We start from the raw sequence: 13,010 nt of genomic DNA, 5'->3' as shown, positions 1-13,010 counted from the left end.
GTTACCATCGATACATTCGTCTACGATGATCCAGATTTCAAAATCGATCCATACAGAAATTGAGATCAAAAATTCCCGCTCTATAATCGCGGGATAATTATTAATTCGACACAGATCATTAATTTTTCTATCGAATTTTATCCTTTGAACAAACTTGCGATCAAAGCTAGTGTACAAAATGGGGTTGAAAAATTGCCGTGTTGGTAAGAAAAAGCCCTATCGAGGCGAACAGTCTCGATTATCAAAAATTGCGCAGGTCTTTCTTGGATCTGGTATTAGAAAAAATGGCGGAAAAAAGTTTTCTTCTGTCGTGGAAAAGAAACTCGAGAGAGAGAGAGAGAAAGAAAGAGAGAGAAGAAGGGTTCGGTGGTGGCGGGCGAAAAGCGCGATACCACGGAGAGGAAATGGTTCGCGACGGGCCGTGTTGCGCGAGGGCAACCTTGGGCATAACTCGGTAGGGCCGGACGTACACTGTGGTGCTCCTACAGCCAGTAATGAGCCAAATCCATTACGGCAGCGGGAGCCAGCAGCCAAGCAACACACCGTAAGCCGAGTATACTGCGCGCGTCCGCGACTCCGGTCTTCCCATCTTCTCCCATCTCCTCTCCCCCCCCCCCCTGCCGCCTCCTCGCCGTTTACCCTCCCCAGCCACCGTTCGCTTACCATCCACCCGTCCGCGGGTCTGTACGTGTGCCTATGCCGCGCACGTACCGTGTCGTTAACAAGCCCCTAACCAATGGCACCGGTTCGGTACCGATTCCAATTATAGACCGCGTTAGAGCGCGCGCTCTCGACGTAGCCTCTAGTGGCGCATGTAAAGAGAGAGAAAGAGAGAGAGAGTAATCGGGAGTAACGTTCCATACCTTCTTCCTCCTCCTCCCCTTCGGCTCGTCCTGCGCGCTCGCCCCGTCCTCCTTCAACCCTTCGACGCTTCTCTCGGATTCGGAACCGTGATCGCGCCATCTACCCCCTCGCTCGTGACAAAGCCGGGAATTTACGAGACGGAAATTTCGCGGGGAGGCAATCTCGCCGGCGGGAGGGAGTCGTCGACGGAGGAACTCGCGGCGCTGATGGTCGCGGGGGTATCGCGCAAGGTGTACTCGCAAGGTCACGACGCGCGACCGAGGACATCCTCCTCCTCCTCCTCTTCCTTCCGCCCCCTTGCCGGCTCGCTGCGGTCGGTGGTGGCGCCACGCAATTGTCAATTAACATTTTTACCGACGCGCAAGAAAACACGGGGCTACGTACCGTAAAGCCGGCGTACCTACATGCCCGCGGTTGATCCCTGCTCGACGGGGTTCCACCGGGAGGTCGCGAAAGCGATGCGCGTGTGCGCGCGCGCGCGACCACGGGGCCCCGAGTACCGGGCATTCGGCAACGACGGGCGAATAATCGCATTCGTATATATTTTTAGACTGACACGCGCGGCATTCTTTACCTGACTTTATCACCCCGTCGACTCTCCCTGCAAGACAAATCCAACACGTTGGCGATCGATCGCGGGGTGAAGATGCGCGAATCGTATCGAATCGAATCGAATCGAGTGAAACTCGATTCTGCGATTCGAACTGATTACTCGAAAATTTCAAATCTAATGGCGAATTCGATTGCCTGCACTAGTGCGCACCGAGTGCACACTTAAGGCCTGTTTACAGTCCATTTTTATATCTAACTTTGTCTTAAATACATGTTCAAAAAGTATTCAGCCAAAAAATGATCCGCGTGGAAGCTATACAGATCATTTTACCGACTACGAAATATCTCGAGAGATATTCAAGACGATCCTTAAATACAGGAATTGACTTTAAATGTTTTTTACCTTAAAAAGAATTTGTTACATAATATCAAAATTACTTTTCCACATAAAGTTCTTATTACCAACGTGTTAAAATTTAATATAATAACAATTGTACTGTTAATTAAAAATTATATCTCGACAATTCTATTCAGTTCGCTTCGAAATGAAATACGATTCAATGCGATGTCGAAAATCCTAGACTCGCACATCTCTGTTGCGTAACGTGACTAATTGTTGTTTTTATTTTTACTTTCGAGACGAAGAACGGAGTCCGATATTACTAGTACGCTCAATATCAAACGAAGCAAGGAAATTCTTTTATAAAATAGTATGACGAAGAAGAACTGTGAAACCACGAGTAAAATATTGACAAAAAAATCGATGAAGAATTCACGAAAACGCCTTACCCCTTTAAAAGAAAAGTCTAAGAATATCTGAGGATCACCCTTCAAAGGAACATATACAGATACATATGTATCTCCGGATACTTGCGTCTTGATACTTAAGAAAACAACGTGGACTCGTCTCTCACTCGTATATTCGCGAGACGCGATTAATACCATTATTAATGTGCATACATCCCATCCCAATTTATTTTTCTCTTTGAAAACTGCTAATCGAGCTGCGCCGGCCGACCGGACGCGATCCGGAGACTCCGTGGCGCAATATTTCTGGATTAGTAGTCGGTCTAGATTAAATTCCACGACGCTCTAACGGCGCGAATAATATCCCGTTCGTGCGAGATCGACGATAATTTATAAACTTGCCGAGGCGCAGCCACGAATTTTTAAGCGACTCGCCATTTCTGGCTCGATCGCGATACCGCGAGGTTGTTCTGATTATTTATTGCAGGAGCGGAATTTATTTATTCGCGCGGTCGCCTTACTTTGTTGCTAATAGCCGGAATACTAACGATAAATTCTCAACTCTGTATGAAAGTGCCATAAGATTAAACGCATTAGATTAGAGCGCGTACACTTCGTTTATCTAATGATTAGAATTTCATTAGAACAGTAAAGATAATCTTTGTAAGAGTTTCTCGAAGTTATAGATAAAATCATAATTTTATAAAAAGTGGAATTTTATAAAACGGATCCTCTGGGACATGTACCGTGGCAAATCTTGTATACCAAACGCATTCGTTCATTTGCTAATTATTAATTCAACAGCTAAAAATAACAGCTGAATCAAGTTTATAATTTTTTACTTATCTTATTTTAAACTTTTACTTTTGTTCTATATGTAATATTACTTGTAAAATAAAGCTGCTTATTCATCCGTTTTGCACAGGTCTGGCGTGACTTTTGCAAATTAAAAAAAGAGCCACAACCATAGCCGTAACGTACTATTGTAACGTATGAACGACTCTGCGAGAGAATGTGGACTAAGAGGGATATAAACATGTTATTCCAATGATGCGAAACTGGGCAACCGAAAGATATACGCTAGTTTTTATCAATCTTTAACAGACGCGCGAGCGGAATACGAAGTGGCGATTCGTTCCGCTCGATAGAATCTACAGTGTGCGCACCGCTGAGATATGTAACGGTGAGATACAGGCTGAACATATTTATGTACGAGCCGCATTTGCAAGATGCAAATATCGGCCAGTGTGTTGGGAAGCGACATTAAGCTACTTGCTCGCTAGCCATAAACGAATTTTCATACAACTGCCAGCGGCGCGTTTTTTCTTTCTCTTATCAGAAAACGTGCAAGAACATCAATGAAAACACTCACCCTATCTTGGTGATGAGCTTCCCGTGCACATGAAGGTACGAAGTGACGAATCGCTTGTTCACCTAAAATAAGATATAGAACCGTGAAATAATAGAACATTGTGTCTCCTATCAGATGTATTAAAAATATAGAGAGAAGTTCGCTATTATGAGATAATCTTCTAAAGATAGCAAGCTTTCGACATCCAATTTCAATCGCAAATCTTTTTTTCGCAACGATTACACGATCTAAATTTTCAACTAATCAGATTTCATTTCAAGAACAATAAATACCTGATGGAGCCAACAGATGATGCTTATTGATAGAGCAGAAACCCTACTATTTATAGTCTATCTCATGATAGATCTTCCTCTATTAACAACAGTTTTATTAAAAACATGTCAACTTAAAAAAATCAATATATATGTGTATCAAGAGCTAAAAGAATTTTGCATCTGTTCAGCAGATGCGCAGCTGCGAAAGGTGCACGCTACGGAAGATGCGGCTTTTGGAAGTTAGGCAAATACGATGTTGAAACGGAAATGGGTACCTCGACACTCGTTAATTGCGATAATTCCTCCAAGTCGCTTGCGTGGGACAATCTCGCTTCGTTGGCGCTTGTTGTACGTCGCACCCGTCTCCCGTCACCTGGATGAATCCACGTCTCTCTCCTCAGTCCGCCGCCGATAATGTTCGCACCTTCCTTCTCCTTCATCCTCGCCCGCTCCTTCGACTCCCTTTCCTCCTTCCGTTTACGTTCGATAGACTCGTACTAAGAATATTTCGTTTACTGAGAAAGTACCTCTACCATGTATATACCTGATGCATCTACGATGCATCGTGTATCAGATGCAGTGCATGATATAAACAAAAATTTACAATTGTCCGTGTATATTACATTTGCCGTTATATGCACATCTTTTTGCCTTGTATGTACAAGTGTGGAAGATACAGGCACTGCACGGCGCTATGCACGGTGACTCGTGACCAAATCTCTCTCTAATTCACAGATTCTTCAACGGAAATTCAATTTGCGATCTAGTTACCGAAATATCGTGATATACTGAGACCCGTATTCTGAATCCTCTTTTTATCGATAAAAGCGCCTCTAAAAGTGGTTTATAGCCAATCAGAAAGCTTATTAGAGACGCTTTTATCCAATAAAAAAGGATTCAGAATACGGGCCTAAATAAAACCGGGAGTCGGTGGTTTTCTATCAAATTCTCTACTAATTATCGTTGAAAAATTTTATTATCGGAGTAGAGATGACGATAGAGTTGCGGGACTCCTTTTGTATAGTCAGCTAGTCGTACAAAGAGTGTCCATCGGACGATGTTTGTATTCCTCATTTGTACAAGTTCCCGCGTCTATGATAAGTGCATGCTAACGAAATGTGCAGAGCTTTAGCGAAGATAAGAAGAGTCTCTAACATGGACTCGCAGCGAAGCATTTCTGGAAATTTAAGAACGTTGGTTCTCACAAACGGGCAGTCTCAAAAATGCTGCAGGCATATCGTTAGCAGATATTATGTTTTTGTGTGAATTTCTCTAAAAGTTTGAGTGGTGCCGTCTACCTCTCTATTATTACACTATTCTGTACAGGTTTTCTTTCTGTATAGTGTTCTGAATTTTTTATTAAAGCTAACATTCGCATGAGCGATTATTATAAAAAAAAAACAGCTATGCAGAAGTGTATTTAGCTAATGGCAGATATGTCTATGCAAAAATAATATTTACTCTTTTAACTAACTAATAGTTGTGTGCAAAAGGCATTAATTCGCCGCGTTTGCCATCAAGAGTTAATAAAATATAAAGATTCTAAGTACACAGACTGATTGAAACATCAAGGCTCCAATAAGCACGTAAAATGGAAAATTTAATTAATGTAACAAGCAGTAAAATAATAAACAGATAATAAAGCCTTGACTAAATAAATGATGACTAAACATCTAGAGAGTTCACACAAAGTATCAAAATTTACTTACATAATGTAGATACTGGCGGCAAAAGAAAATCAAAATATTATTAACGTTAGTATAAATACAAACGATTTAACGTTACGTTTCATAAGTTCCCTTACCTTTTTTCTGTTTTCATCGAACAGCCCTATCAAGCTTTCTTTAGCAGAATGGAAAGGATTGGACGCCATAAGAGATCGCATGTAATAATACACTGCATCCAATTTCCGTCTCTGAAAACACGACAAAATAATGAAAAGATATATCAAGGAACACGATAGTGTCTCGCGCAAAATATAAGCCCAGTGAAAACTGTATATTTACGTATAAATACACGTTAAATTTACTATATCGAACATGTGATTCATAAATGCTTACCGCATAATGCGCAAGTAAGGCAAGCTGATTGTAAGGTCTGCCATTTTTAGGATTAATTTGCTGTGCTTTCAAGTACCACCTGCACAGAAAACAAAATTCAATATGGTAAATCTTTAGAATTATCGCTGTCACGATTGTATATTATAAACACTTACTGCCTTGATTTTCCATAATTGCTCGTTTCGTTTGCTTGCTCCCTGTACCTCGCCAAGTCTCCCAAGAATAAAAATATCTTTTGAGCACTGACTAAGGCCAATCCCAAGAGACCAAGACCCTTGGGTAGACTCGATGACGCAAGGAACGCATCCAATTTAAACTGGTACGTGGTCTCGAGAGTAGTCAGTAAACTTTCCAGATAAGTGGTACCCTCATCGATGATATTTAACATTATCTGCTTGTAACGTTCTCGCCCTTCAGAGTTTTCTTTGGGCACTGCTTTTCGCAACATCTCGATCAGATTATAAAACAATATCTTCCAAAAGTGTTGCTCAACGTTCTCCGCCTGGCAGAATTTGATATCAGTCTCAAGCAAGATCTTTAAACTCTGTTGAAGGAAGTGTCGTATATACGAGACTCTATCCAAACGCGAGGTAAACCCGCCGGAACTTATTATCCATTGTAGTTCCAGGTCGGCACGTTCTATGTCCAATAGAAGGCAGTGATTTTTTGCCGAGTGAAAACTATCGGAAAAAGAATAGTAATGTAATATAAACGCATGTATAAAAGAATCCAAGAATTATATAACAATGCACAATGAATGCGTACCTAGCTGAAAATGGGTCATACCACGAAGGTCTCACATTTCCGATTTGGTCATTCATGTACGGTGGTGGCATACCGTCCAATTGGGCGCCATGGAAAGAATAGTGTGGCGATGTGATACCTACATTAGATTGAAATACTGGAACGCTTGAGACTTGCATATCACTATCCCTTAAAGAGAACAAATCGCTGTTATATTAAATTCTGCAATTAACACGTCGCAAGAACGAGAGAAGTTGCCGTTACCTTTGTACAGCTGCTCTACTTCCGGGTGAAGTGATAACGATAGGTTTGTATGGATTATTCGGATCGAAAAGCGTTCTCTGCTGTTGCTGCCCGGTCCTTTGCTGAGAAGTCGTGGCTGTCTGATTGGGAGACTGACTAGTCTCATTAGGCAAGATTAAGACGCCCGGTTGAGCGGTACTGTATCCTGTCGGCGACGACCGGTGTACTGTCGAATTCGAGTTTATGCTCGAAAGTGGAGCAGTGTGAGAGGCAACTTTGGGAGTTTGTCTCCCCTCATCCGACTCACAAGTCGATATTTTTCTCCCAGTTCTCCAATCTTCATCCAAGTACCTATCACTCCTGAAATACGATATTTTCATACATAATCGGAGATATTTATATCTAAAAATACTTGCGCACACAATCCAAGTTTTAAGGAAGTACCTGCGTCTGTGAAGATCGTCGAAATTTCTATAGCTGCCGCCATAATTTCTGTCTTTACTCGATTCTCGGCTGTGCTGAATGATATTACGCCTTCTGTGATCGTATCGCCTACTGCTATTATTATTGTTACTATTCTTTTGATTATTGTTATAGTTGTCGTTCTCTCTGTTCTGTTGATTTTTCTGACGCTCGCGGCTGTTACCTCGACCTTTGTCTCTGCTCCTGCCACTTGAATAATTCAAAACAATCTCACTAAACGAAGAATCTTTCGATATTTGTAAATATCTTTTAAAAGATAGATAAAAATGAACTATAAAGTTGCGCTTACCGATCAGCATCACGATGTTTGTCCCGTTTTTTTTTTTTACGTCGCCTATGACTCTCACCTACGGCCTGACTTCGCGGTACACTGGTGCTTTCCCGTATGCTTAACACGGACGAGCTACGACTTAAATGTTCTTGCTCTAACTTTTCATTTAATTCAACTTCTTCACTCCAGTCCTAATTGAAATAAATTCTATATATCTATATCGCACGAGGAATACTTAAAATATTAATTCATCCATTTATGCACTTACGAATGTTTCAGATGCGTTATAAGATGCTTTGTTACACGATTCGCTTTTCGTGGAGCTAAGATTCATGCCTGGTTGATTATTCTGCTTATCTAGACTTGAATTATGCTCGTAGACATTACTGGTGATTGTTCTTTGCCTTAATTAACAACATAACGTTATCGAACGCATATAAAAGCACAAGGGAAAAGAAATGATTGCATCAATAATTACGTGTTGGTGGTGCGATTGTCCGTCGGCGAGGTTGCGCCTCTATGATGATTCTCAGGTGATCTGTGGCCTCTGTGATGATTCTCAGGTGATCTGTGGCCTCTGTTCGAATTTGATTGCGAAGTTGCAGGCGATGCGGATGACGGCGGTGGCATCATTACGCTGTCGGCACGACTTAAGCTTTCCATACTGGTGTACATAGTGCTATTGCTACCGCGGCGATCGTAAGACCTGTTATGTCCCAATAAAAACTTTTACAGATCGTGTACCCACGATCATTTAACCAGAAAACTTAATATAACAGCGAGTAGTCGTACCGATTCATATATTCCTGGCTAGGAGTATGGGATCTGGAACTTGGAGCAGAATATTGTTCAGGTGTAACAGGCCTGAAAGTATTGCTTGCTGTACCATCCAGTTCCTCGAGTCTAAGTCTACCTCTACCTCTGCTTCTCGTCGGTACGGTATTGGCCCAATTAGATTGCGATGGCAACGATCCAGACGGTGGCAGATTTTGCATAGTTTGCGAATGCTGCATCGCCGGTGAATAATTATAACTCGACAAACCCTGCTAACAGTATACAATCCGCGTGTCACTTCAGTTATAAATCGCCATACTGGATATATGTAAATCAATACTTGCAAAGTACAAAAATAAGATGGCGCTGAATGAATTACCTGAAATGTAATGCTGCTACCGTTCCAGGTGTCTTCCGAGGACGTTCCTGGATTGTTGCTGGGTAACGCGTATCCATTATCCATGAGATATTTCTTTTGAAATCGTGGCGGTAGGTGCTCCAACTTGATACTTTTCGATAAACTGTCCTTTGTATTGCCGCGTCGGCCCGAGGGTGGCTTGCCTTGAAACTTATCCGAATGCCCAACGGGCTCGACACTACGAGTGTCTCGCGTACGATTAAAATCGTTCTGGTTGGTAGATAAAGGTTCCGAGCCCTAACAACGCATTAAAAAATGGTATATTTTCCACATTGAACGTTAATACAAACGTCTGAATGATAATTTTATACCGTTATCACAGTTTCATTGTTTTAAATCATACAGACCTGTCTGACTTCGCGTAGATTGTCCTTTCGATTCGAACAGTCTCTGGCGGACACCGGTGAATGGGTCCGCCAATGCCAACGATCCTCGTTCTCGTTGGCGTGGCGGTTTCGACGGTTACCCGAATACCGTTTACTGGTGTCGTCTCTACCCCTGCCGTTGCTTTCATTGTCTCGCGTGCTGTAACTGCTCGCTCGACTGCGATCGCTCTGATTACGATTGGAATGCGAGTCGCGATCGTTGCTCTCTTCCCTCTCTCGTTCCCACGCGGCATGGCTGGGAGATCTAAGAGTAAATGGACAGCTCATAGTAGGATAACGTAAAAACAAACACTTCCATACTAGACGTTATTTTGTCATCGAGACAGTTTTATGCATCTTAAGATCAACAAGGACAAAAAGGACGCAATCCTTTACCTATTGGTTCCGTCTTGTTCAGCCAATGCTTCCTTCACTTTCTTCGGCACATACAACAACTGCTCGGGTTTCCTATTTTTCTTCCTCGGGTCATTTCTACCCGCCCCACTGCCAGAGCTGCCGCCGGTGCTCTGCGTCGACTCGATATTGCTGCTATTTCTATAGTTAATATGGGTGTTATCCAACTTTTCAGTTACATTGTCGATTTGTGACAGAGGTGGACTGTCCTGCGCCGGATTAGCTCTACCGAGTTGCGACTGTCTTGGATGATACTGGACGGAGGGCAGCCTGGATTTTCCATGCGAGCCATTTTCATTGTCGTACTCGTCGGCATTGCTGCCGGATCTGCCCGACTTACGTAATGGGCCGCTACCCGGTGTGTACAAGGCCTGTGGTGCTCTACTCCCTCCGCCGCGTATCCCCGCCAGTCTGTCCTTCTCCAATTTAGAAGTCATTGATTCTGCAAAATTGTTACAATACAGAAAACTCTAGAAATATCCTAGCTCTTCAATTCACTCCTATCTCGCATACTCGTCAACGTTCTATTCAAATATTTTATACATATAACTAAAGTATAAATTGTTACCAAATTATTTCACAATTGCATAAGCGATTTTATAATACAGAATATACATAAATTACACCCACGTATAAACGTTGTAATAATAGATTTTCCCTATCAACGGTATTTTCTCAATATATGCATAATACAATGCAAAACGAAGGCAGATCTGACCCGACAGTCAATACGAAATCAAGTGTCTCGCGTGCGTGTAAGCTTCTAATTTGGGCTCGGTTTCACCACACGTCGCTCAACTTCAATCTCAGTTTAATTCATATTTGTCTCTTTCTAAAGTAACAGCTAGAAAGAGACAAAGAACGAATTAAGCCAAGCTCAAAGTCAAACGACGTTGGCGAAGCCGGGCCTTAGGCACGTAATTATTAAGTAACCGTACGACGCTCCAACACAATTTTCTCTGCGCGATACTCAGAGAATTGCTCAATATCACGCGTAATATCGTATGCACCAACTAGAGACCGCTGACACGACAATAGACGAAGATCCCGCAGACCCGTAACATCCTACTCGTAGGTCCGAAGAGTCGCGTCCGCGACCACTCGGTCCCTGACAAACGCAGCGAGTTCGGAGAAATCGCGAAGAGCACGATGCAAACTTTAGCGGAAACGCACGGAACCGTTCGTGTTGACACTCTCGACGACGCTCAAAGTTACCAAGCGGAACCGTCCCCTCCCCGCGGACGAAAACGCCACCCGGTTGGAGGGCGATCGCGGCTCGAGAGCACCGTGTCCGGCCACGTCGCGGCAAGCTCAACGCGATCGTCGGGCTCGATCGCGGCGTCAGCCAAACGCCATAGAGTAACGCGACATCGCAGAAATCCCCGCTGGGTTTGCAGGTTAGCTCGTACAGTGAGGTTAATTTCGCACGCTAGATCCGATCGGGTCGCGGGGGCGAGGTCGCGGACTCGGGCACCGAGGGTAAACGCGCGAGAGCGCCGGCGACGGCGTGAGGTCGCCCGGTCGTTCCGAGCCGCGAAATAATGACATTTCCGCCGAGAGGTACCTTGTGAAAATCCTCCCCACTTTCTGCGTCCTTTGTCGCGGTTCGCCATATTGAAATGCAATCGCACGAAGTCGAGATTTTTCTGCCGCAGAGCGACGTCTGGCGACAATGGCGACATCCGGCTTCTCTCTGGCGAGAGGAACGAGAGGTGTCGCGCCGCCTATTCTCGTCGACCGGCGAGCACAGCTGCGCCACCTGCGCGCACCGACAACTTCTCGACAACTGCGTGGCGCGGCGTTTGAATCAGTGATGGGAGATCGCACGGAATTCACGCGCACGCGCATTGAGCAAACTTCTGCGCAGCCTCACTGACGTACATATTATGTGGTAGCATAAGGTTCCCAACATGAAAATGAATCTGAAAGCGAATTTAGGGAAGAAAACTTTTGATGAAAGTATCATGGTTCACAAATGTATTATTATTAGAAACAGTAAACGAAGCAGATGGGTTGATATTACGACTTTGATTTATATTATCAATATGTATTATTACAAACACTATCACAGAATAAACACGGGAAAACTATTGGAATGGATACTTCGTGCATGCACGGGACCCCTGTGACCCCTTAACGTGGCACCTACATCCACCATTGGATTCGAGCTGCTACGTCATCTCACGCATGCGCACGAAGTCTCCCGTAGCAGACGATTCCGTGCAATCTCCCATCACTGGTTTGAATACCGTTTTGAATACAGTTTTGTCTCGAAATGTGGACAAATGTGGGATTGACGTGGGCCTAGTTTACTTAATTCGAGAAACTTAATTTAGAAAAATGTTATGCACGTAAAACTGATCAAAATATAATTTTACTTCCGTTTTTAAGAGTATTGGCCGTCACTTCGTGACTCTATATTTGAATATAAAATTCAGTCATAAATATAGAAAAACTTTTGTACTTCGCGTAATATTTATTTTAATTATATTCCGCGGTAAATTCAAATTCATAACACATTATTCGCAGAGAGCGATCGCGGTTTCTCTCCGTACTTGTCGCGAATGCGTATCAAAAAAGAATAATACGGTGTGTGGAGCGGCGCGGGCAAAACCGCGACGCGTTTGACTGTCGCCGCGTGACTGATCTGCGTACAGCGTGATCATGTTTTGCGCGAGCGCCGAGCATCGATTCCAAGAAATGAAGTAGTGCTATAGACCGAACGCTGTAAACATTTCGGTCGAAAACAGTCTATTCGAATCAATCAATCAACCTCGAGCGAGATGGATGTTCCGTGTGCCTACGCGTCGCTTCTCATAACGCGATTATTTCTTGCAATAATCTCGATAATCTGCTGCGCACCGCGATCGTCTCCAACGAGAGTTATCGCCAGTTATCAATTGCGCATAAGTTATTGTCGCGATCCGTAATCTTGTCGTACTGCGGTGAGTTGTCGAGACGAATATTACGCATAATTTCAAGTAGAAATGCGATAAGGAAATTATATTAATTATTTTAATTTTAATAATACACGGGCGATACCTTTCCTAACGATCAAACTTGGAATGAATCTCTCTTACACCGTGCTTAAAAATCTTCATCGGTTATTAAAATTAATCCATCGCGAAAATAATACGCGAAATATTGAATCGAGTGTTTTAATTAGCATTTATCGGTGATTAATTAATTCCACCAGTTTATATCTTTTTTACGGAATTCTTTATAAGTGAAATTACATTGACTTTAGACATTGAATTTTTAATTCTTTTCAGACATTTGCATTTCGATTAAAGTTGCGTTTATAGTACGCTGTTGATGTTAATATGTATAATTTTTGTGAGATGTTCTTGTATGTACTTAACACATTGACGTATGAATATCCATACGTCAATGACTTAACATCATGCGCATTATGCGTAAACCGAACACACCTCATATATTATACGCGT

At 43.0% G+C, this 13,010-nt stretch overlaps 1 protein-coding gene across 4 annotated transcripts in view; it reads right to left on the bottom strand.

The window, feature by feature from the left end:
* Window positions 1–12,150, bottom strand: part of LOC105566148 (telomerase-binding protein EST1A) — a 100,592-nt gene extending 88,442 nt beyond the window's left edge. The window contains exons 1-17 of one of the 4 annotated variants that reach the window (XM_012019919.1): window positions 11,126–12,150; window positions 9,544–10,003; window positions 9,130–9,412; window positions 8,744–9,019; window positions 8,383–8,636; window positions 8,069–8,296; window positions 7,859–7,994; window positions 7,609–7,781; window positions 7,281–7,502; window positions 6,858–7,196; window positions 6,615–6,782; window positions 6,005–6,529; window positions 5,850–5,928; window positions 5,594–5,704; window positions 5,499–5,510; window positions 4,065–4,286; window positions 3,536–3,597 (exon numbers count right to left, since the gene is read on the bottom strand). In XM_012019919.1, coding sequence (XP_011875309.1) covers window positions 3,536–3,597; window positions 4,065–4,286; window positions 5,499–5,510; window positions 5,594–5,704; window positions 5,850–5,928; window positions 6,005–6,529; window positions 6,615–6,782; window positions 6,858–7,196; window positions 7,281–7,502; window positions 7,609–7,781; window positions 7,859–7,994; window positions 8,069–8,296; window positions 8,383–8,636; window positions 8,744–9,019; window positions 9,130–9,412; window positions 9,544–10,003; window positions 11,126–11,243 — 3,668 coding nt within the window. In that variant the 5' untranslated portion in view covers window positions 11,244–12,150. Of the gene's footprint in view, window positions 1–3,535; window positions 3,598–4,064; window positions 4,287–5,498; window positions 5,511–5,593; window positions 5,705–5,849; window positions 5,929–6,004; window positions 6,530–6,614; window positions 6,783–6,857; window positions 7,197–7,280; window positions 7,509–7,608; window positions 7,782–7,858; window positions 7,995–8,068; window positions 8,297–8,382; window positions 8,637–8,743; window positions 9,020–9,129; window positions 9,413–9,543; window positions 10,004–11,125 lie in introns of all 4 variants that reach the window. The other 3 variants (XM_012019917.1, XM_012019918.1, XM_012019921.1) reach the window with 3 other exon arrangements.
* Window positions 12,151–13,010: the final 860 nt, after the last annotated feature.

The sequence above is a fragment of the Vollenhovia emeryi genome, unplaced genomic scaffold (assembly GCF_000949405.1).
Source record: "Vollenhovia emeryi isolate VEMERY1.0 unplaced genomic scaffold, V.emery_V1.0 DF939146.1, whole genome shotgun sequence".
Taxonomy (NCBI): domain Eukaryota; kingdom Metazoa; phylum Arthropoda; class Insecta; order Hymenoptera; family Formicidae; genus Vollenhovia; species Vollenhovia emeryi.
Note: the sequence above shows the minus strand (reverse complement) of the source record. Positions and strands in the feature narration are given on the sequence as shown.